This window comes from Dreissena polymorpha, chromosome 10, assembly GCF_020536995.1.
Source record: "Dreissena polymorpha isolate Duluth1 chromosome 10, UMN_Dpol_1.0, whole genome shotgun sequence".
Lineage (NCBI taxonomy): Eukaryota > Metazoa > Mollusca > Bivalvia > Myida > Dreissenidae > Dreissena > Dreissena polymorpha.
Genome location: NC_068364.1, coordinates 4,379,274 through 4,403,293, shown reverse-complemented (window position 1 = coordinate 4,403,293; position 24,020 = coordinate 4,379,274). Strand labels below are relative to the sequence as shown.

Sequence of the window (24,020 nt, the reverse complement as noted above, 5' to 3'; positions counted from 1 at the left end):
GATCATGACTCGCAGATGACCCCTATTGATTTTCAGGTCAAAGGTCAAGGTCACGGTGACTCAACTTAAAAAAATGGTTTCTGGATGATAACTCAAGAACGCTTACGCCTAGGATCATGAAATTTCATAGGTTCATTGATCATGACTCGCAGATGACCCCTATTGACTTTCAGGTCACTAGGTCAAAGGTCACGGTGACTTGTCACAGTAAAATGGTTTCCGGATGATAACTCAAGAAAGCTTACGCCTAGGACCATGAAACTTCATAGGTACATTGATCATGACTCTCAGATGACCCCTATTGATTTTCAGGTCACTAGGTCAAAGGTCAAGGTCACAGTGCCAAAAAACGTATTCACACAATGGCTGCAACTACAACTGACAGCACATATGGGGGGCATGCATGTTTTACAAACAGCCCTTGTTTTTATAATAAATCAAAGCGGCACAGTCTAACAAACACATCTCTTGTTTTAAGGAAGACTCTGCTTTACAAAACTCTAGTGTCCAAAGTTTTTCCCCAAGGATGATTTCTACAGTCAAAACTAGATAGCTGGAACTCGCTTGGCTCGACTTTGGGGTTGGCTTGGAGGTTCATTAAAGCATAGCAATTTGATTGCTTAACATTAATATAAATTTCTGTTGTTTGGCTCGAATTCGCTTGGGTCGAATTTTGGAATGTCTTGAAGTTTTTCCTCTGTCCTGGTCACAATTTTCACATCTTTTTTGTTTCTTTAACTTGAAGTCGCTACAAGTTGCGAAACGCTGTTAATGGATTAGGAGTGCTTGATTAGTGCCATGCTATAATTGATGTCACAGCTGTTGCCAACTTGTCATTGACGCTTATTGTTTTGAGTAAAATAGTTCATCAACTCAATCATTAATTGATTTGAGTAAAACATGTCATTTGGTATTAAGTCTGGTGGTTTTGTGGAAGCAATGGTGACTAAATCAACTAATCCAACAGGATGCATTTAAACATTTGTAATTTGATGACAATTAGACAATTCATTAACACCACACAAACTGATATCATTGTTAAACAAGAGATGTGTTTGTCAGAAACACAATGCCCCCTAATGCACCGCTTTGATTTTTTTTAAACTTTTATCCTTGAAGGATGACCTTGGCCTTTCACTACTCAAAATGTGCAGCTCCATGAGATACACATGCATGCCAAATATCAAGTTGCTATGTTCAATATTTCATAAGTTATCGCAAAACTTTAACCAAGGTTAAAGTTTTGGGACAGACAGACAGGCCAAAAACAATATACCCCATTCGATCCGGGGGCAAAAAAACTAACATATGAATAAATGGTGTTGTTTAATATTTCTTCCATGTACCTATAAATGTGCTTCGTTAAAATGAGCTGATTTATAAATATTTATATTGTGAATATCACATCGGTTTTATGTATGTGTATCTGTTTTAAAATATTTATTACTAAAAATATTAAGTGAATATTTGGTTAGCAGAATTAGTACACAGTTTAGGTAGTATTAATACTCTTCAACTGGAGATTCAAATATGATGCAGACAAATGTTAGTAAACTTATTCTATTAGAATTACACATGTAGTTAAGCTGAAAGTTGGCTTTAAGTTTTCTCGTCTGTCCCCACGACTTCAAGATATCAGGTTTTTACTGTAACGATAAAAGGGATTCAAGAACTGGTACAGGTACTGGTTTATCCCCCAAAACAACTTTCGAGAATCCCTTTCTCTTGAAGAATAAAAAAAAGAAGGCTTTTGTGTGGCAAACTCTAAATCTCAAGGCTTTAATGCATTTAAGTCTTAAAACTTTTGCTACAGCTGTTGATGCTGTGAAGTCTAAAACTGTTGATGCAGTGAATGCTACAGCTTTTGATTCAGTTGAGGTTTAGGCTTTTGAGGCTGTACAAGCGAAGTTTTTTTATGCAGTGAAGTCTAAGACTTTTGATGTAGTATAGGCAAAGGCTTTTGATGCAGTTAAACTAACAAAAGCAGATGCTCTAAGTTCTGTCATGGAATTAAGTATAAAAAATACACAACAAGACTATTGCCAAGCAATAGTAGTCCCCTACTGGTGAAAGTCCACCATTTTCAGCAATATTTCTAGTCTATTTTTGCCATAGCCACCAGAATTTTTGACGTAGGAACAGAATGAAATGTCAGGCATATTCATTAATCTCCATATTGCCATCTGTCAATGTTTCAAGTTTCATGAAAAAATATGAAGAAATTTAAAGTTATTGCAGGATCCAGAAAAGTGTGACAGACACACAGACTCACAGTCAGACACACATAACCCAAACCATTAAGTTTCACCGGTAGGGGACTAATAATAAAGCTTAATAAGTGCAAGGAAATATGGGCAATCAGATATTACTGTACTCTAATATGAATAGAATTGACATTTGTAGATAAGTATATTTTAAATAAATAAATAATTCAACACTTCATAATAATTTAATAAATCCACCACACCCTACTCATGTGTATGTAAATAATCTTTAAACATGACAAATATAACTTGTCATGAAACCATTCAACTAACCCATTAAACTAATTAACACATGAAAAACAGAGAACACACATAACTTGGAAACAAGGCTGACAATCCTGGAAAATATACAACATACATTAATAGGAAACTTGCTACTTTCTTAATACATAATTACTGTATGTAATTAAAAATAACTTGTTTAACCAACTTAACCCTTTCAGTGCGGGAACCGAATTTTAAAGGCCTTTGCAAACAGTTTGGATCCAGATGAGACGCCACAGAACCTGGCGTCTCATCAGGATCCAAACTGTTTGCTATTCTGATAGTATTCTTTGAATAAAAATTGAAGAAAATGCTAATTTTAGAAATTCAGCAGACGACATTTTAGCATACAACAAGTTTCCCAGCATGCAAAGGGTTAAGCAAGTTAAAGCAGACAACCCCTCCCACCCGAAAAAGTTAGAAATGGTAGATTTTACAAAAGAAACAAATTTTAACATACTGATTAACATTCTTATAGATTTGTCAATGGATTTTCAAAATTAAAGTTATAGACTTTCCATAAGCATATTTAACAGGAGGGCCATGGTGGCCCTGTATCGCTCGGCTGTTTTTTTATGCGAAAAAAGCGTGCAATGCGCATGGGTTGAAATGTACTCAAGCATGTGACTTTCTCTTTATCCCTCGTCCCACTGGGCGCTTAAAGTTGGAAGGGTGAGCATTTTTTTTATATATGGAAAACATTACTACAGTGTTAACTAAACAGGCTAAAAAGTCTGGGAATTGTCGCACAGGTCCTTTGCTTATAACGTAGGTACATTTATCTCTCCAAAAGATATTGTCGTTCTTTCTATTTCACATATTTTTAGATGCTGAAGATCAAATCTTCGCATGTTCTACAAGATTTATGAAAGTTCCTTCATTCAATCATGAATCTTTCCAAAATTCCAAAAAGTGTTTGTAGGTTTCAAAGTTTCTGTTACTTATATAGTTCATGACATTTACAAAATACCTAATGACGTAGATCACCTGAACTTCACTTCATTCTTGAGGTGAAGAAATTGTTTATTGTACAAAGAAGATATTTGCCTGAGGAAACATAAAGTTACGAGTTTTTCAGGTTCATGAGGTGCCGAAAGGCAGTAGGAATGATATCTTTGTAGAGGTTGTTTGTTAAACAAAGTAAATGTTTATTAGACAAAAAATTGAATTATAATTCATCAAGATGTTGCGATCATGGCAACACTACTTGCATACGGCGTGAGGTTTAAAGAGATATCATGACAAACAATTAGATTGACCTAACTTTCCTTTACTTTTTCCATCTGACATTGGTTACCTGTCATGTTTGTTTTTGAAAAATACTAGGATTGCCATATATTGAAATAAGGTATCTGACCTATTCTCTGATAGGTTGCTAGTAATAGACTTAGAGGCAGTCATGTTATAAACAAGGGGATTGTTCACGGCATTGGTAGAATATACTTTTAATAGATACATCTTTTTTAAGTTGGATTCTCTTTATTTTTTTGCTACTGAATATTAAAATCACTTAATTTCAATGTAAGAATTTGTTGTTAAGTTTATCGTGAACAAATATTTTTTGGAATCTGTTTATAAATCAAAAAATGATGTCATTCAAATTTTTTTTTTTATTAATAGGGCCTATAATAAAACAAGAATTTTGAGAATGTTAACATAAAAGAATAATTCTAACCATTTGGTGAAAACAAACAAAACAATACAATTTTTTTTATAAAATGTTATATACAAACAAGGTTAATGGACTAAATATAAACAAACATACTTGAGTGTTCTTCTTGTGTTAATGGTGTATTAAACGGTAAATGAATATATATAATTTGTTTACCTTTCAATATCTTGCATTTCACATCTTTAGTTCAATGCTATTTCAATTAACTGAGAAGCGTGACAAACATAATAAAGCAGAATATGCATATGAATCTGATTATACACATATCCACTATCATATAAATCAAATCATGTTTGTCTATTTCCATGTTCGAAAGATCCTCTTCTAAATTGTTTTACTTCGCGAGTAGACTGAACTCCCAATTTGCAAACAGAAACATTGGTTTCCGTGACACAAATTCACTGTGCACATTTCTAAACAAAATATGTGTTTCTTGCATCTAAAACATAGTCTTTTTCGTTGACAAACACATTTCATTATTCCTATCAAACTATATGATGTCAGTCGATTGATATTTGTCATTTCAATAATCTTAATTTTCGCTTCACAACGGCGCCATTTGCATACGAAATACCAAACACATTTTATGAAATCGATTTTAATTGGAAGATTGGGAAACGACATCCAATTATATCGCTAGTTTTTAAAATGCTTAGGCAAAATCTACCAGTGTAAAATGCGGAGAGATTTCATGGGCCGCGGATATATATTAAGCATATGTTCATTTTTGTGACCCCCGGGACAGGGTCAAATTTGACCCCAGGGGCATAATTTGAACAAACTAAGTAGAGAACTATTAGATGTCACTACATACCGAATTTGGTAGCCCTAGCCCTACAGTTATGGACAGAAAGATTTTTAAAGTTTGCACAAAATAGGCTTTATATAAGCATTTGTTCAATTTTGTGACCCCCGGGGCAGGGTCAAATTTTACCTCAGGGGCATAATTTGATGAAATTTGGTAGAGGACTATTAGATGTCTCTACATACCCAATTTGATAACCCTAGGCCCAATGGTTATGGATGTAAAGATTTTGAAAGTTTTCACAAAATAGGCCTTATATAAGCAAATTTTCAATTTTGTGACCCCCGGGGCGGGGTCAAATTTGACCCCAGGGCCATAATTTGAACAAATTTGTAAGAGGTTCACCCAAGGAACATTCCTGAGAAATTTCATCAGAATTGGACCAGTACTTTAGGAGAAGATGTTTAAAGAAAAAGTTAACGCAGGCACGCACGACGGACACAGGACAATGACATAAGCCGCGCTGGCCTCTGGCCAGTGGAGCTTAAAATTATCTATCTATTTATTTTATCTCGTACAGGATACTCGTTTTTTCCTTAGCTAAGCCAGGTCCCATGATGATTGGGTATTTTTCCATGTTAGCTCAGTACCTTTTCATATAAGGCTAGTAAGGTAAAATAAGTCACACAAGATACAAAGTCGACATTATAAAGGACAGTAAGGCCAACTCTGGTCATTACATTGATGCTGGAGAAAAAATGATTCTCGAGCCCCATATAATTTCACTGACTCTGTATTACACCATACAGGGTTAAAAAGAGGCTGTGTCACTAATAATACATCTTAATAATCAGTATATAAACAACCAATGGAAAAGAATTAACAAAACGTTATATTGTTTTCAATTAGTTAAAACCTATTTATTTTAGCTCGATTGCATCTAAAGCCTCAGGCTTATATAAACGCTCTCAAGTCCGTTTCCTGGGCCTATAACCCGTACTTGGTGTCTTTGGGGAAGATCTAGATCACAGAACGCTCCCTCGGTGGGGATCGAACCCGTGACCTCCCGATCGCCAGGCAGACACCATATCCATTAGGCCATGGCAAACTATTTCAATTAGAATCCTAAAGGTTGAGAAGCCATGGAAGGTCACACTGTCAAAAACTAAGATCTTTAAAATAGTATGAGCAAAACTTCCAAAACAAAGAGACCAGGAAGTTTATTGAAGTTTCAAAAGCTTATGCTTTATTTACAAATGAATGAAGAAAAAAATCAATAATAAATTCCTAAATAAATTATAGCACAAAAATTAATCAATATTACAAAAAATATATACATTGAAAACTGTAGAATAAAAAAAGTAAAATAATAATTATAAAGGAGAACAGAAAATGATAAACAATTCACAGTTATCAATTTATGTTTAAAATATTTGCAAAATTAATTGCAAACACATAATCTTCAATGAGAGATGAAATTTGACACCCACACAAATCATTCACAAAAAACATTTTATACACTTACATTAAAAATATAAATATTTGTTTAATATCACAAAACAATTCAATATTATACACATGGCGAGATTGAAAAATTATATCATATATTACAACTGAACTTGAAAATATCAATACTGTGTCAGTCAAATAAAGGTTTCTGAAATACCAGCTCATAATAGACCTGTACGGGATTTCAAATATCAGTAAATAAAAACACTGGTTTTAAAATGCTGTTTCTTAAATTTCATTGTTTTAACACCTGGTCCAGTTTTTGAATACTAGTTTTTTTTATTCATCCAATAAATGGAAAATGTAAGAAAGAACATCTTTAATATAAATGCAATCCAATTCTGACATTAAAAGTATTTCATACGTGCTAATGCTAAGGCTTTCATATTGGCACCAATATTATTAACTAGTACAATCAAATAATAACAAACTTCAACATTTGTTTGAGCATAAAAATTACAATCTTACAATTGTGTAAAAAATGGCACAAAACCATTAGTGATTATACACAACAGTTAAACTGAAATTCTACTATTCTACTGTGGTATTCTGTAAAAAACAAAAACAAATTCTAGTTGTCAACATTTATGTAACCAATAACTTCCGCAATAATAGTTATAATTCGAAAAAAAAAATACAAATAGATCCCTTGTGTAAATGTTTATTTTAAAGTATTTTTTTCCACTTAAACGTTTTAAAATGTTATTGCTTTTAAATAACCATAAATTGCATTATCATATATGTGTTAATCATCAGTTCAAATGTAAACAAGAGCACAGCATAACGGGTGCCACGCTCGGCTGTGTGCCGGATCTGTTTTGAATAGATAAAAGCTTGTCAATTTTTTTTTAGAGGTCACAGTGACCTTGACCTTAGACCTTGTGACCCAAAAATGGGTGTGGCATGTAGAACTCATCAAGGTGTATCTCCATATGAAGTTTCAATGTTGTAGGTGGAAGCAATTAGATTTTAGAGCCAATGTTCAAAACCTTAACAAAATGTTAAGGTTTTAGCACGACGCGGACGTCGGACAGCTGGCTATGACAATACCTCGGGTTTTCGCCGAAAATGCCGAGCTAAAAATAATATGTTATAGAACATATTGAATAAACAAAGTTTTCGTTGCCGACATCTGAAGATTTTACTTCAAAACATTTCAGAATGTATGTCCACAACAATAAGCAAAGCTACTGCATGTGCCCATTATAATACAGATGAACAAGCACAACTCATACGGCTTATATTGAATACAGAATCAGTTATCAACACTTGAGCACAAAAGCTTTTCACTTTCTGAAAATGATACATCACAATACTTAGAGTTATCGCCCTTCGTTAAAAAAGCATGATCGATTATTCACAATTTTAAGAGTTATCTTTCTTTGCTAAAACAACTCCAAATTTTTCACAGACACAGATGCCCCCACAATGCATGTTTGGACACAGACAAAGTCACTATATATTCTACATCAGGCAGAAAAAACAAAGGGCCAAAACTGCAAGCCGACTACATTTCTTCCCTAATTGTCATCTTCACATTTAGATATGAAAGAATGACCAAAATCCGCCAAGCAGTAAAAGGAGTGTATCACTAACAAGTTTGAAACTAAATATTCTGTACAGCAAAAACAGAAAAGAGGCAATAATTCTGCCAAAACTTGAAGTACCCAATAATCCTTTCTATGCCACCATATACACAAACTCTTTACCACTTAGATACGTATTTTAACACATTTGTAGTCCCTTAGAAAGTTACATTTAATTCAATACCTTTTTTACTAGATTCAAATTTAAAAGGCTTCATTTCCAACCCTTAGTTACTGATGAGCAGCAAACAGCATAAAATCTGAACAGACTGCGAGTTACTTAACCCACACACACCTATTGACGAGGAAAATAAAATATATTGAAGGGAAAAAAAATGCTATCATCTACACATAAAGGTCATTCAACAGTGAATGACTTACAGTAATACGTACGGATGGATAAGTGCAATGCTCAATGTTTCTCACTCTGTGGGAGAATAAAAAAGGTCCCTTTTTTAATAACTTTAAAAATTATCTCCCTTCAGGATGAGTAATCATGCTTTTTGTTATTTTTATCATCAATTTTCTCAACAAATAGCTGCTGTCTTGAAAGAAAAAGCCAGGATTTTTGTGTAAATCTTCAATTCCATGTGTATTTAAAATATGGGATGTATTACAGAACCTGCTGTATAGCTTGAACAAACCCTTATGACATTCATAACTCCAATATCTCAGTTATTTTCAGTTGTTAGTGAGAATCCCCATATCGTATTTGGTACATATTTTATGTTAACCCTGAAAGGAAATAAGTATTAATTTTTCAGTTAGTTAATTTGACCAGACCTTAAACATCAGTGAACCAGAAGAGCTAAGTAAACCTCCTGTTCCTAAAGTGTAGTCCAAGATTAGCTTGTGAAGTTTGCAAAGGGACAACACTTTCCGATGTCATGGAATTTTTGGTTTCATGTCTTTTCTAATGCATAATCCTGTCTAGGTGGAAAGTGTGCAATTAGTACAGGCTAATTAGGGATGACAATTTACTCCAAATTGTCCAATCAGAACGTCTGGTACAAAAGTTATCTAGTTGTGTCCAATTATCAACAAAACTTGGCAAATAAGCTCCCTTTGTGAACATTTATTGAGCATTGGCTCAAATGATAAGCTTATATCCGAGTACAAACTATATACAGTTAGATAAGTTCCTGATATGCGATCCTATTTTACTACAGCTATAGGAATTAAAGATAAAGAATTATTTTAACTTTATCTCAATTTTCATCGCTATACACTGTTCCAGAATTCGTACCCTTTGCTGCCTCCAGTGGTTGATAATGTCCCTTTTTTGACTTCTTTCAAATTATTTTTGCCAACACCTAGCTAGATGTATAATCCAATAGCAATCTTCCTTTCCTGAAATATTCTATTGCACAATTGTTTTTAGCATTAATCTACTAATCCCAGAGTTGCTTCCAATCAAAAACAAATACACCAATAATTATTTCTCTCACCAACAAAGATGAAAAAACCTTTAAAGCTCCCTTTTGCAAGACTAGCTGAATTAATATTTTATTTTACAAGTCATTTCATCATAAGTTTGGAAATTATAATAACTTATTGATGTTTTTTTTTCTTAATAAGCTTCATCAGTATTTCTTAAGTTACAAAAATTTATCTTCTCTTGCTTCACAAAATAACATAACACAATAGCCCTTATTTGTAAAGACCACCCAAGATTTGGATCACTTGTTCACTTAACACCCTTTCACAGCTGCTTAAATACAAATAACAATATCTTTCATCCCATCTAGGTCTCAATATAGTTTTTTCTCATTAACACTCTTAAACATTTTAATGTAATCACACCGTTTCTTCTGTTTATTAATTTATCCTCCGTTAATAGCCTTCCCGCATAGTTCCCTCCACAGTGGCATCCCCTTGTTAAAACTATCTACAGTCAATTGCTGTTTTCCTTAGTAATCCATCACACAGTTGCTCCCTTTTATTTAATTTAAAGTATTATCTACAGTTGTCTCCCTTTGTTAACCCCAGCTGGGATCGTAACCTTTCCAATCAGACGGCGGAGCCACGTTTACCCTTTGACCTTTGTAGGTGAAACTGACCACACCCATATAGGCAGTCCTTTCTACCCCAGCCTGAAAAAATAGAATAAAAAATTCAGCTTTGTCACAAACATTACTCAAAACTTATCATTTGAGTTGTGTTCTGAGAAAACTGGGCATAATGCATGAGCGTAAAGTGTCGTCCCAGATTAGCCTATGCAATCCGCACAGGCTAATCAGGGACAACACTTTCTGCTTTTATGACATTTTTCGTTTAAATGAAGTCTCTTCATAGCAAAAATCCAATTTAGGCAGAAAGTGTTGTCCCTGATTAGCTATTCTGGGTCAACACTTAACGCACATGCATTATGCCCAGTTTTCTCAGAATGCGCCTCACTTTATCAGATATGTTCAAGGGCTAATAACTCGGGAATAAGTGGATCACTAAGCAAGAAAACTTTTACATCTACATTTCATTGTGAGGACAAATAAAGATCATGAATTTAATTGCTTTAGAATTGTGGAATAAAGTCACTCCACAAACTTAATTATTTTATAGAGTTTATAGAGTAAGACAGACAAACAGAGTGACTCAGTTATATCTGCTCTAAAACTTCATTTAAAGTAGTAAAAATATCATGCTTTTGTACTGATAATTTTATCAGCCAACTGATAATTTTATCAGCCAACTTGGTTGTGTAATGTCAAATCGCACAAGAGGCGCAACATTGAGTGGAAAACTGCTAGACAAAACAAACCGGAGTGATATAAGTACACAGCACACCATATAAGTATAAGATGCCATGTATTATAAATGTTTTTCAGCATGCTATTCATTAAATACCAACAAATAACAAATGATTGTTCTAATAACTATTTTAGATTAAATATACACAGATTTGATCAAAACTCTGGACCATGCAGTTTCAGAAATATATTTGTTCCTATGAGCAAATAAGAGAAACAAGAACCCCCACACCCAAAGAGATGCAAGTTTTGGCCCAAGGGGCATGATTTGAACAAATTTAGTAGAGAACCACACAATAATGTTACTTGTCAAATACCAAACCTCGAAAATGCCTTGGGAAACAAGATATCCCTAAAAAAGGGCCATTTAAGACCCCAGGATAATGATTTTAAAAAACTTGGTAAAGGAACCCCATATGATGTTTTATGCTTAATATTACACCCAAGTGACTTGTTATTTTTAAAAGAAGATTTTGTAAGTTTTATGCTACGAAGGTCTACATAGATCACCTGACCCCTGTGATGTGGCTTTTTTCGACCTAAGGGGCATGATTTGAACAAGAGATCTAGTCGACGTTCCACACCAAATATATTATATTTAATATATTAAAAACTGACCGGTGTGGTTTTAGAAGATTTTAAATAACTTATTTTAGCTCTAGTGACTTACATGTGTAATGGACCAGAACGATTTGATCAAATTTGAAAAATCAGTTACCCAAGAATCAGGTTTCATTAAAATCTGTCAAGGGATTTAGGAGAAGTTTGCGTAAACATGCAAACGCTGCTTGGTTACACGGTATCATAAAAGCTTCCCATCAGCACTAAATGATCAGCTGGGTTAAATACCTTTTTATCTCTCTGTAGGCATTATGACTCAATCTTGATGAAAACCTGGTAAGAATGTGGATCTTGACCATATCAAGGTTAAGTTTGAATGTATCAAAAAACTAGATAACCAAGTTAAATCTTTGAAAAACCTTGTTACTTCTCCACATTTATAATCTTCATGTATCTGGGTCAGAATATTTGTCATACGTTACCTAAGTCAAACTCAAATCTGGGTCATGAACGTCCAAAATCTATGTCACCAAATCAAATCTGAGAAAAAATCATAACCATTCCAAAGGCCACATTTATTACTAGATCTTAACCCTTTGCATGCTGGGAAATTTGTAGTCTGCTAAAATGTCGTCTGCTGAATTTCTAAAATCAGCATTTTCTAAGATTTTTTTCAAAGAATACTATCAGAATAGCAAACAGTTTGGATCCTGATGAGACGCCACGTTCTGTGGCGTCTCATCTGGATCCAAACTGTTTGCAAAGGCCTTCAAAATTCGGTTCCAGCACTGAAAGGGTTAATGAAACATGGTCAGAACGTTTATCTGGAAAATACACAGGCCAAGTTCAAATCAGGGACACTTGTCTCCAAAACCTTTGTCATCAGCTCTAATCTTAGAACAATATTAATACTAGAAGCCACATATATGATTAAATCTTGATGAAACTAGATAAGAATGTTTATGTTGACATAAAGGTCAAGTTTGAATCTTAGTGCATGGTGAATCAGGTCAAATGTAAAAAAATGTAACCACTCAAGAAGCCATATTTATGACTCAATCTTGATGAAACTTTTTACAGAATTTTTATCTTGTCAATATCCAGGCCATGTTTATATCTTGGTCAAATGGGTCAAACACTAGATCATGAGGTCAAATCTTCAACAAAAACTCAGGTGAGCATTTTAGAGCCATCATTGCCCTCTTGCTTTTTTAGATAATGGATGTGATTTTTTTAAATACCCTACCCTCCTACCAAGGTTCACCAACAGACTTTATTGTAAAAGAGATCCATGAAAGTTCAGAGCTGTATGTGAAGTAATGGAGCTATAATCAGAATTCTTAGTACCTTAAAGTCATCCATAATGCCCAGCTGCTTTGCTATATCTTTAAACTGCTGCTTTGTGGAATACTGTATTCTGACATCTGGTAATTGTTTCCGGCTTCCAGTGTTCACGTCGCTGACAGAGACTTCTGGAAGCCCGTAAATATACTCCCGGAATTTAGGGTCATAATTTTCCTGAAGATAAATGCACAAATGTATAATCAGGGAAACTTAAGTCATAATTATCCTGAAAATAAACAAACACATATTTATAAATCTCATGTAAAATAACACTACAAAACTTAAGCATTCCATAAATGCAATTAAGTATAATTCAAGGTTTTTTGCAGGGTCATTCTTTTTTACAAGGTGTTAATATGCCAGCAGATTCAGTCAAAGAGGTACAGTAGAATGCCATGGGTTGGAATATACTGGTTCCCAACAGATATCAATACGTTAGTGAATATGGGTCAGGGTTTAGTATATTAAGGTTTTTTTTATATATAAAATCAAAAGCAAACAAGCAATTTCGTTGAATTGATATCCCCCATTCCGAATAAATTTTGGTCATTGATGGGTGCAGAACTTAACGAAATGGTTATTTGATGGATTGTGCAAAAAAGAAGACTGACATGTGGATGGATAAACAGGGCAGTAACTGTACAATAATAAAGTGAAGGTTTACTGTTTTAAACAAGGGCTGTTTGTAAAACATGCATGCCCCCCATATGGGCTGTCCGTTGTAGTGGCAGCCATTGTGTGAATACGTTTTTTGTCACTGTGACCTTGACCTTTGACCTAGTGACCTGAAAATCAATAGGGGTCATCTGCGAGTCACGATCAATGTACCTATGAAGTGTCATGATCCTAGGCAAAAGCGTTCTTGAGTTATAATCCAAAAATCATTTTACTTTTTCGGGTCACCGTGACCTTGACCTTTGACCTTAAGACCTCAAAATCAATAGGGGTCATCTGCGAATCATGATCAATCTACCTATGACGTTTCATAATCCTAGGCATATTCGTTTTTGAGTTATCATCCGAAAACCATTTTACTATTTCGGGTCACCATGACCCCGACCTTTGACCTAGTGACCTCAAAATCAATAGGGGTCATCTGCGAGTCACGATCAATCTACCCATGAAGTTTCATGATCCTAGGCGTATGCGTTCTTGAGTTATCATCCGGAAACCATTTTACTATTTCGGGTCACCTTGACCTTGACCTTTGACCTAGTGACCTCAAAATCAATAGGGGTCATCTGCGAGTCATGATCAATCTACCCATGAAGTTTCATGATCCTAGGTGTATGCGTTCTTGAGTTATCATCCGGAAACCATTTTACTATTTCGGTCACCGTGACCTTGACCTTTGACTTAGTGACCTCAAAAATCAATAGGGGTCATCTGCGAGTCATGATCAATGTACCTATGAAGTTTCATGATCCTAGGCCCAAGCGTTTTTGAGTTATCATCTGACAACCACCTGATGGACGGACCGACAAACCGACCGACAGACTGACCGACATGAGCAAAGCAATATACCCCCTCTTCTTCGAAGGGGGGCATAATTACAAAGTGTAGGGTTACTGTTTTAATAAATTGCATATCTAGGCATTGATATCTATGCATTTGTGTACATTCATGTTGAAATTTAAGTATACGAGACATAGCCCTGAAAAGTTACATTATACAAAAACAACAAAGGACAAGAACTCTTATTTAAGAAAACGTAGGGTTATGGTTTTTGTGCAAGGCACTTCTCCTCATTGATATCTATACATCTATAAAGTTTCATGCTTAAATCTTATATAGTTTATAAGATATAGCCCTGAAAAGTTTGTGACAAAGGGACAGACGGACTGACAAGGCAGAAAACTAGATCCCATCGGCTTCAGCAGGGGTTTAAGATTGGGACGATCAATGCCTTTCCCTTAAGACAGGGATTCGGTTTTCTCAGGATTTGGTTAAGATAGGTTTTGATAAAAATTTATCAAGACATAAACATAAAATAGCCAGTCCCTTTAAGGAATTCTATTAATTTAATGAGTTTTCTTAACTTGTGTTTCTCTATATAGCTTTGTGAATACGGATATCAAAAACATAATTAATTATACTGTAGACATACTTACAGGACCAGACTTCTAAAATATTCTTTAGTCTGTTTGAACAGGATAAGCCAAGGCTCACCTTTTTGATTTTGCAATAAAGTGTGCAAAAACTTCATTGTGAATATATATTGCAAGGTTTAAAGAGAATAATTATATGTGAACTTACAACATACTTAAATACTATTCTTTATTCTGACCTAACTTTTTTTAACTAATTTTTTAATTGCTGTAACTCACCTTGACCAAGTAACTCAAGTCTCGTTTTGTGAAAGGCACAAGTTTGTCGTTCAGCTGGATGAACTTCAGATGCTTGTCAAAAAACAGGCCTCTGAAAAGCACGAAATTAAAATCAAATCTCTGATGGCACCAAATTTGTTGAGACTCAATGTTGTTGAATCTACTCTAAGAGATAGTTTCACACCTAAATCCTTAATATGTTTGTAACTAAGGACACTGTTCAGTTAAACATGTTAAAATCAATACAATTGTTTATTCCACAAAAAATGTATTATTGATCATTGTTTATTGACCAAATATATTTATGCATATAAAATAAAAGGTGTACATGTTCTTATGCAGAGTATTCAAACCAAGCCCTGACAAAAAAATAATTGTGTTTGGATACATCATAAATATTACATGGTAATATGTTATGCTCGATACTTTTGCATGTTTGAAACTTTCAACACTATATTTTCTACGGTTAAACTGTTCATTAAATATTAAAACTTCATTAAGAATTCCTTACCACTAACTCATCAAATGAAAAAAAGAGCTGCAACTACAGCTTTGAATTGTGTAGTAAAATGTTAATATTCTTTGTCAATAGAAATAGAATAGTTATCAATATAAGATTGAATAATTACAACTTCTGTCACTTTCATATGAATTCTGCATTCTGATTGGATAATTTGTTCACGTGACCGGTTTTTCATTTACCGATGAACCCACTTCGAATGCAAGTTTAAACTTAATATTCATGGCGCTACTTTTTTGTCATAAACAAGTTGCCAAAATGACGTTATGTTTTGCGCGAAACTTAATGGCGTTTTTTATTGGTCAATAGCGAAATGACGTTATATTTTTTTGCGCAAACTTCAACGATATACCCATTTGACGGAGATGAAACCGAAACTGAATATAGATTCATAAGCTAGATTAAAAAGGACTTTTATGACCCTTACCATGATTGACTTTCAGCTTTAAGATCATTTTGTGTTGTAATTTTAAGAATTGAATAGCATTTTTCTACATTTCATCGGTGTATAAACTGTCGCGAAAAATACACCAAATTAGGCGTAATTTTTCCGACAGTTCATACACCAATGAAATGCTGAATTATGCTATTCAATTCTTAAATATAATCTCATTGGGAGAAAAACGCCTGACTCACCAATATGCCTATATCGCCCACTCATCTGGTTCTAGTCATTTTAAGATAAACTTTATGTTTATACAACACCCATCTTTTATGTTTATATAGATCCAACACACACAATAGAACTTACTTGCTAACACCTATCTTTCCAAAAGTACTGGTCCTACTCAGTTCTGGACGTATACAGGACCGGTTCTTGCGCTGGTCGGGGTGCCTCATCCAGTCATCCCAGAAACTGTAAAAGAACTTGGAAAACTGTTAACAGAACATTGAAACATTGAAAAATGATAAAAGAACATGAGAGAGATGTTATTTTGTAAAAGAAACGCTAGGAAATGCTTAGAGAACACACACGCAAAAAAAGACTTTTTTAAAGATAAAAATGTTAAGAGAACATGAGAGAACAATAATCATATAAATTCATATACCACTTGGAAAAGGATATTTAAAGACATGTAAGAGATAATAAATTAGCAATCTTGTAAAAGAACAAGGGAACATTTGCGAATAATTGTAAGGATAGGAGGAAATATAATAATTGTGTTATGTGCTCACGTTTCCGGCCATTTTGGACCTAATTCCAACCACAGGCTTCTGTCCAGCATCCATCCGAGACCTGGGAAAAAGTCAGTCCTGTGGAGAAGCTCTGAAATGCAGAAGGGAATCACTGACAGGTTGGTATGGTAATGGAGATGAACAGAGTGTAGTAAACAAAAGGCCCCCAACATCTATTCGGGGGCTGGAGAAATTATTGTTCTTAATATAGACTTGCTCATGAATGTATTAACTAGAGCTATCACTTAAAGTGATTAATACCCCCGTATACGACGTGGACACATACATACAGCCTTGACAATCGATGCTGCATTTTGACTTCTAATCTTCTTCAATGAACAAGAGTTAAAGTCCTGAACATTTTCATGACAGACAGACAGACTGAGCATTTTCACTCTGGGTAAACAGGGCTTAAGGCATTAGGGTAAAATTGTTGTCCCAGATTAGCCTGTGCAGTCGCACAAGCTACAGTTATTACTCTTAGTTTTCGGAGACTTAACAATAATTTTGTTTGTAAAACATGCATGCCCCCCATATGGGCTCTAAGTTGTAGTGACAGCCATTTTGTAAATATGTTTTTTGTCACTGTGACCTTGACCTTTGACCTAGTGACCTGAAAATCAATAGGGGTCATCTGCCAGTCATGATCAATGTACCTATCAAGTTTCATGATCCTAGGCATAAGGGTTCTTGAATTATTATCCGGAAACCATTTTACTATTTCGGGTCACCGTGACCTTGACCTTTGACCTAGTGACCTGAAAATCAATAGGGGTCATCTGCTAGTCATGATCAATCTACCTATGAAGTTTCATGATCCTAGGCATAAGCGTTCTTGAATTATCATCCGGAAACCATTTTACTATTTCGGGTCACAGTGACCTTGACCTTTGACCTAGTGACCTCAAAATCAATAGGGGTCATCTGTGAGTCATGATCAATGTACCTATGAAGTTTCATGATCCTAGGCCTAAGCGTTCTTGAGTTATCGTCTGACAACCACCTGGTGGACGGACCGGCCGACAGACCGACAGACCGACATGAGCAAAGCAATATACCCCCTCTTCTTCGAAGGGGGGCATAAAAATATTTAAAAATACAGATGTCCTTAAATTAGAGACAAGTATGTTAAGTTTGTATTTTATTGAAATAAAAACAATAAATCAACATGCAATAGATGTACTGTGTTGTACTCTTCTTTCTCTGCTTTGAAATAAAAACAAATACAAATCATTGCAATCTCTTACTTGAAATGGTATTTTAAAAAGTAAAAACATTTAAAAAACTGCTTCCTTAATACAATATAATTTCAAATGCTGTTGTATGAAACCATTTTGATTGTAAAAACCTATGATCAAAGGGACACCAGATAAGTAAAAACAGGGAAGAAATCTGGTAGAAAAGCGCTGTAATAATACTGTTAGAAATTTTCAAGTCATTACTCATGGAAAAAAAACGGTATGTCTGAAAATTTAGAGTCACGAAAATTATTATTTTGGCTAAAAAGGAGGTGTCCTAAAATTTAGACTGTCCCAAAACTTACAGTAATCAGAAAAGACACTTTCTGCTTTTATGGCATTTTTGTCAAAAATAAGTCCCTTCTTAGCAAAATTCCAGTTAAGGCAGGAAGTGTTGTCCCTCAGAAGCCTGTACGGATTGCACAGCAGGGCTCAACATTAACGGTTGTCCTATTGCCCCTGGCAAGTAAAAGTTGGGTCTGGGCAAGTTATTTTATAATATAGTTGTTAGGCTTTTTCCGCCCTATGCCACGGGTCCGAAATTCGATCCCATTCCCAATGCAAATCTGGTTGTTTTTTTCCAATTGAAAAAAAATAATCCCAATTCCAAAAATAAAAATAAAAAAAAATGTATTTTTTTTTTTTTAACTTAAAATATATAATTTCACCTGATCTAGTGTAGAAAATAGAAAGTATTGCATAATAAAATTATCTGTTGCCTTGAATTTGTTTTAAAAACTGTAAAATATGTTAATGATTATTTAAGACTTTCCTTATTTTCCTCAAAATCTGGCGCTTTGCGCGATTTTTTTCACCTCAAAAAAGGCCAGGCCTTTTCCACAAATTCAGATTAAAAAACCTGCACTTATCACACATGTTCATAATATTTTGTAAAATTTTAATAAAATAAGTTATCAAAATAGTCCTTATTTACCAGTTAACGGCTTCTTTGAAATATAAGAAACACTATTTACATGCGATTATTTTTCCAAATTGAGTCAATTTTGCGATTAATTTTTTTCCCAAAATGGGGGTTTTCACGATGCGAAATTCCCAAAATTCCAGTGTGGCGTTTTCCCAAAATAGAGCGGAAAAAGCATGGTTGTCCGCCTGGGCAAGTGCAAAAAAAGAACAAAGAGCATTTAATTTTGACTTCAATTGCTGTAATCATTTTGTTTAATGTGCAAAAATAAAAAAGGTTTTGTTGTGTACCATTTTGATCTTTATTTAAAAATATGAGGTTTACAGTTAATTTGATATTTCATGTTTGGGCAAGTAGCTTTACGTTCAGGGCAAGTAGATTTTCAAAGCACTTGCCCGGAAGGGCAAGTTAGTTTTAAGGTTGATGTTGAGCCCTGCAAAGGCTAATCTGGGACATTTACCTAAATGCATAAAGCCACATTTTCATAAAAGGAGGCTCATAAGATGACAAAATGCAATAAGCAATCATATCATATACAACAATACAACTAACAAACCAGATTGACACCAGTATACAATCCTCACCTGGGTCATCCTTGACCATGTCACGTTTCCCGTTGTCGTTCCACGCAGACACACACCAAAGACTCTTGTCCACAGTAAGAATGCGGTATGTCGCCGCAAAGTACTCGTAGAAATCCGGTGATATGTCTAAGTCATCTGCAAAACAGAGGTTGCAATGAAGATAATACATGCTTTGAAATTGTAGGTTTCTTGAACTAAGTTGTGTAAATCCAAAGTCCAAACAGCTTATTTAAATATCTGAATGTCTCTTCAAAGAATTCATAGAAGATAAATTTCATGTCAATATCAAGCTAATAAATAAACAAGAAACATGAACACGCCTCAAAAACAGGATTTTTACATTTTAAAATTTAATTTTGTTCAATTTAATAAACTCTATAATCTCAAGCTAATTGTTAATATTAGCCTCCTAAACTAAATATTTCAGTGCAATACTTCCATTCTAAGTCAAGTTATTCAGTGGAATAATTTTCTCCTAATTTTAGAAACAGTGAGCTGGACTATCCCAAACTTGGTCTTAACGCAAGGGTGATCAATACAAAATAATTTACTGGAAAACATATCTTCAAATGCTCAACAAACCCAAACCTTCTGTTGAAAACATGGGAAATCAGTTTGTTTAAGTGTTTGAAAGTTTAACTTCCTTCCCATTCAAAAGAGAAGGTGTTCAAAATAAGATTTTGAAATGCCATTCAATCAACTTTATTAGCACAGCAGTTGCAAATAAATTTCAAGTGAAGCAAAAATTGAAACTAAAGTAGCAACACAGTTTTACTATCCCTTAAGCCCTTAGATACCGTAATTACTCTATGTTTTCGGACACTCTAAGTTTTCTGACACCTCTTTTTTTAGCAAAAATAATTATTTTTCAGGACTATTAATTTTCGGACAACGAAGTTTCGTCCATAATTAATGTTTCTAAGATTTCGGACAGTATATTTTCAAGCACTATTTTACCAAATTTCGGGCCTGTTTTTGATATCTAATGACACTTCGATCATGGGTTTTTACAATCAGATTAACATCATAAAACATGGCTGGTGCATGCCTGAGGGCAACGGACCATCACATTTGCCTTATTTGGTAAATAACCTTGTAAACCGGTATTAAACAATGATTTCGACCGATAGCATAAGCATTATGACAATTACCAGGGATAGTGCCAATAAACAGTCCAATTATCTACCGCAATGGTACTACCCCTTCTCAGTGAAATTACTGTGACAAATACTAAACGCTTCAAAGTGTGATGCATCCTATTGCAAGTTTTACGAACAATGGAAGGTGTTAGACAACAACTATCGGAAATGAACAAACAAAGAATTCATAGTTTGCTTTTTTTTTTGCTTTAATTACAGGTTCATACTAGCGAGTATCGGTACATCACATGCTCATCTTTGAACTCATTGGTCAAAGTACAACCTTGTAGTAACTTTCTGTCAAATAAATTAAGCATTTAAAATTACTTAAAATGCAATGCAAACATATACAACTGTAATTTACCGTAAAAAGTTGTGTATAAGGCGCACTTTTTTACCCCAAAATTTCATTTTAAAAACTTGATGCGCGTTATGCACAACTACAGCCATGCCAAGACATTTTTTCCCTGTCAGTTACCCAGTTGTGGTAATTCGTATCATTCTGTTTCCCGGTGTTTAAACTGTAACTATGTTAATAATAGTGTTATATTTACGTTCTGAATAAGATGGACAAACATTATAAAGTTAACATAATATTTTCTATCTTTTTCAGGTACGTACAGAGCATTGAAATCAAATAAATTTGAAGAAGAGAATGAAAAACAAAGAAGCCATTTTTATTAAAATGTTATTGTTTTCCCACAATATTATACCCTACTGTACTAGGGTTCAGGGATCATATTTTTTTCGGTTTTATCGGTCCTAGACCGATTGGGGTCATGAAAGACCGATTGAAAATCCCAAACAGTCAGTCTAATTCTGTTTGCTAAAACTCCCATGTCATGAAATCGATTACACAGTGTACATGCTAACACACCCTAATGACATTCTTATCTCGATTAGGTGTGATAAACCATTCGCTGCAGTCTCTAAACCGGTCAGGACCAGTTTATTGCACGTCAGACCAAGAATCAACAAGAGCACTGCCTTGCGGGTGCAGACAGCTCATCTATTTTCTTTTTAAAGCCGAAAGGACTCTCATTTTCAATCACAAAGGAGGGAGGGTTGGAGTGAAGAGGGGTGTATAGTGTGGGGGTGTGGACATTTATTACATTATTTTCCAAAAATGAGAAAAAAAAAGAAGAAAAAAATCATGGGGGGGGGGGGTGGGGGGTGGGGGGGTGGGGGGTGGGGGAGGATTCTTGGGTGCGAAGGTTGGACGGTATTTCAAACATTAAATAATAAAAATAAATTTTTTTGTTTTTTTAACCGTTTCAAAAAAAATAAATTGGGGGGGGGGTGGGGGTGGGGGGGGTATAGTGTGAGGGTGTGGTGGTTATTTGTGAGATGATCTTAAAAAAAAAAAAAAAATTTAGAGAGGGGGGGGGGATTCGGGTGGGGGAAGGGGGGGGTGGGGGGGATTCTTGGGTGCGATGGTTGGACGGTATTTCAAACATAAAATAATAAAAATAATTTTTTGTGTTTTTTAACCGTTTCAAACAAAAATTCGGGGGGGGGGGGGGGGGGGGGGGGGGGGGTGGGTATAGTGTGAGGGTGTGGTGGTCATTTGTGAGATGATCTAACAAAAAAACAAAAAAAAAATAGGGGGATGGGGGGGGGAGGGGGAGGGGGGGAGGGCACGGGGGATGGTTTGGGTGGAGTCTATTGTGGTGTGTCAGGTAAGAGTAGTTTTGTCAAAGTATCAATCAAATCTAATCATAAATAAAGAAGTTATGGCAATTTTAGCAAAATTTAATAATTTGACCTTGAGAGTCAAGGTCATTCAAAGGTCAAGGTAAAATTCAACTTGCCAGGTACAGTAACTTCATGATAGCATGAAAGTATTTGAAGTTTGAAAGCAATAGCCTTGATACTTAAGAAGTAAAGTGGATCAAAACACAAAATTTAACCATATATTCAAAGTTACTAAGTCAAAAAAGGGCCATAATTCCATAAAAATGACAACCAGAGTTATGCAACTTGTCCTTTTACTGTACCCTTATGATAGTTTGCGAGTGTTCCAAGTATGAAAGCAATATCTATGATACTTAAGGGGTAAAGTGGACCAAAACACAAAACTTAACCAAATTTTCAATTTTCTAAGTATAAAGGGCCCATAATTACGTCCAAATGCCATTCAGAGTTACATAAATTTGCCTGCACAGTCCCCTTATGATAGTTAATAGGTGTTGCAAGTATGAAAGCAATAGCTTTGATACTGTAGGAATAAAGTGGACCTAAACACAAAACTTAACCAAATGTTCAATTTTCTAAGTATAAAAAGGGCACATAATTCTGTCAAAAATGCCAGTCAGAGTTACATTACTTTGCCTGCACAGTCCCCTTATGATAGTTAGTAAGTGTTGCAAGTATGAAACCAAAAGCTTTCATACTTAAGGAGTAAAATGGACCTAAACACAAAACTTAACCAAAATTTTTAATTTTCTAAGTATAAAAAGGGCACATAATTCTGTCAAAATGCATGCCAGAGTTATCTAACTTTGCCTGCCCAGTCCTCTCATGATAGTAAGTAAGTGTACCAAGTTTGAATGCAATAGCATTGATACTTTCTGAGAAAAGTGGACCTAAACGCAAAACTTAACCGGACGCCGACGCCAACGCCGACGCCAACGCCGACGCCAAGGTGATGACAATAGCTCATAATTTTTTTTAAAAAATAGATGAGCTAAAAACTTGTGAATAGCGGATTAAAGACGCATCCGAAAAGACGCGTCTGAAAGCACTCGCTGTTACTATACAAAACATGCCGATACATTTTTCACGAGCGTAATAATCCGGTTATATAATTTTGAATGACAGTCGCGGATCTGATCGACAGAACAGCCGAATGTTATTTTTATGGGCGGAACTTCACATAAAATGGTACACTAGAAAATAATATACATTGTATAAATCTTTAGTAAAACCGTGCTAGAATCGAAATAATTTGTGTACTTTATACTTTGTTGTTGAATAACTCACGACCAGAAAATTAGATGCGTGGTTTCAAATGTTTCGCTCTCGTGATTAAATCCCTACGCATCTTAACTATAGGCCGTGGGTTATTTGACAACAAACTATAATGTACACGAATTATTTCTTAATTATTTGATGTGTCATTGTCAGTAGCCAACCTACGCACAGACATTTGTTTGGTTCAGTGCATGTTTGTAAGCTATTATCGAGTAGACAACAATTTAAAACATTGGTATAGACTTATGAAAAAGTCTGATAAAACAGCACACGAAACAACAATAAAATAGCAAATGATAAAACCAGTTGAGAAAACTCGTTCCGTTTAAAAAAATTGACTAGGGGAATTTTACTTGTACATTTATTCTACCACCTTCATGAATGGCAAAATCAATGGTATATATTTTAAGGTAATTTGTCATGATTTCGGACATAAATTTTCGGATACT

The 24,020-nt window shown here is 34.8% G+C and overlaps 1 protein-coding gene across 2 annotated transcripts in view; it reads right to left on the bottom strand.

Moving 5' to 3' along the window:
- Positions 1-5,722: 5,722 nt before the first annotated feature.
- Positions 5,723-24,020, bottom strand: part of LOC127848486 (alpha-1,3-mannosyl-glycoprotein 2-beta-N-acetylglucosaminyltransferase-like) — a 56,556-nt gene continuing 38,258 nt past the window's right edge. For both annotated transcript variants that reach the window (XM_052380976.1, XM_052380977.1), the window contains exons 8-13: positions 19,460-19,594; positions 16,716-16,806; positions 16,291-16,395; positions 15,020-15,110; positions 12,696-12,866; positions 5,723-10,133 (exon numbers count right to left, since the gene is read on the bottom strand). In XM_052380976.1, the coding sequence (XP_052236936.1) occupies positions 10,020-10,133; positions 12,696-12,866; positions 15,020-15,110; positions 16,291-16,395; positions 16,716-16,806; positions 19,460-19,594 (707 nt within the window). In that variant the 3' untranslated portion in view covers positions 5,723-10,019. The remainder of the gene's footprint in view (positions 10,134-12,695; positions 12,867-15,019; positions 15,111-16,290; positions 16,396-16,715; positions 16,807-19,459; positions 19,595-24,020) is intronic.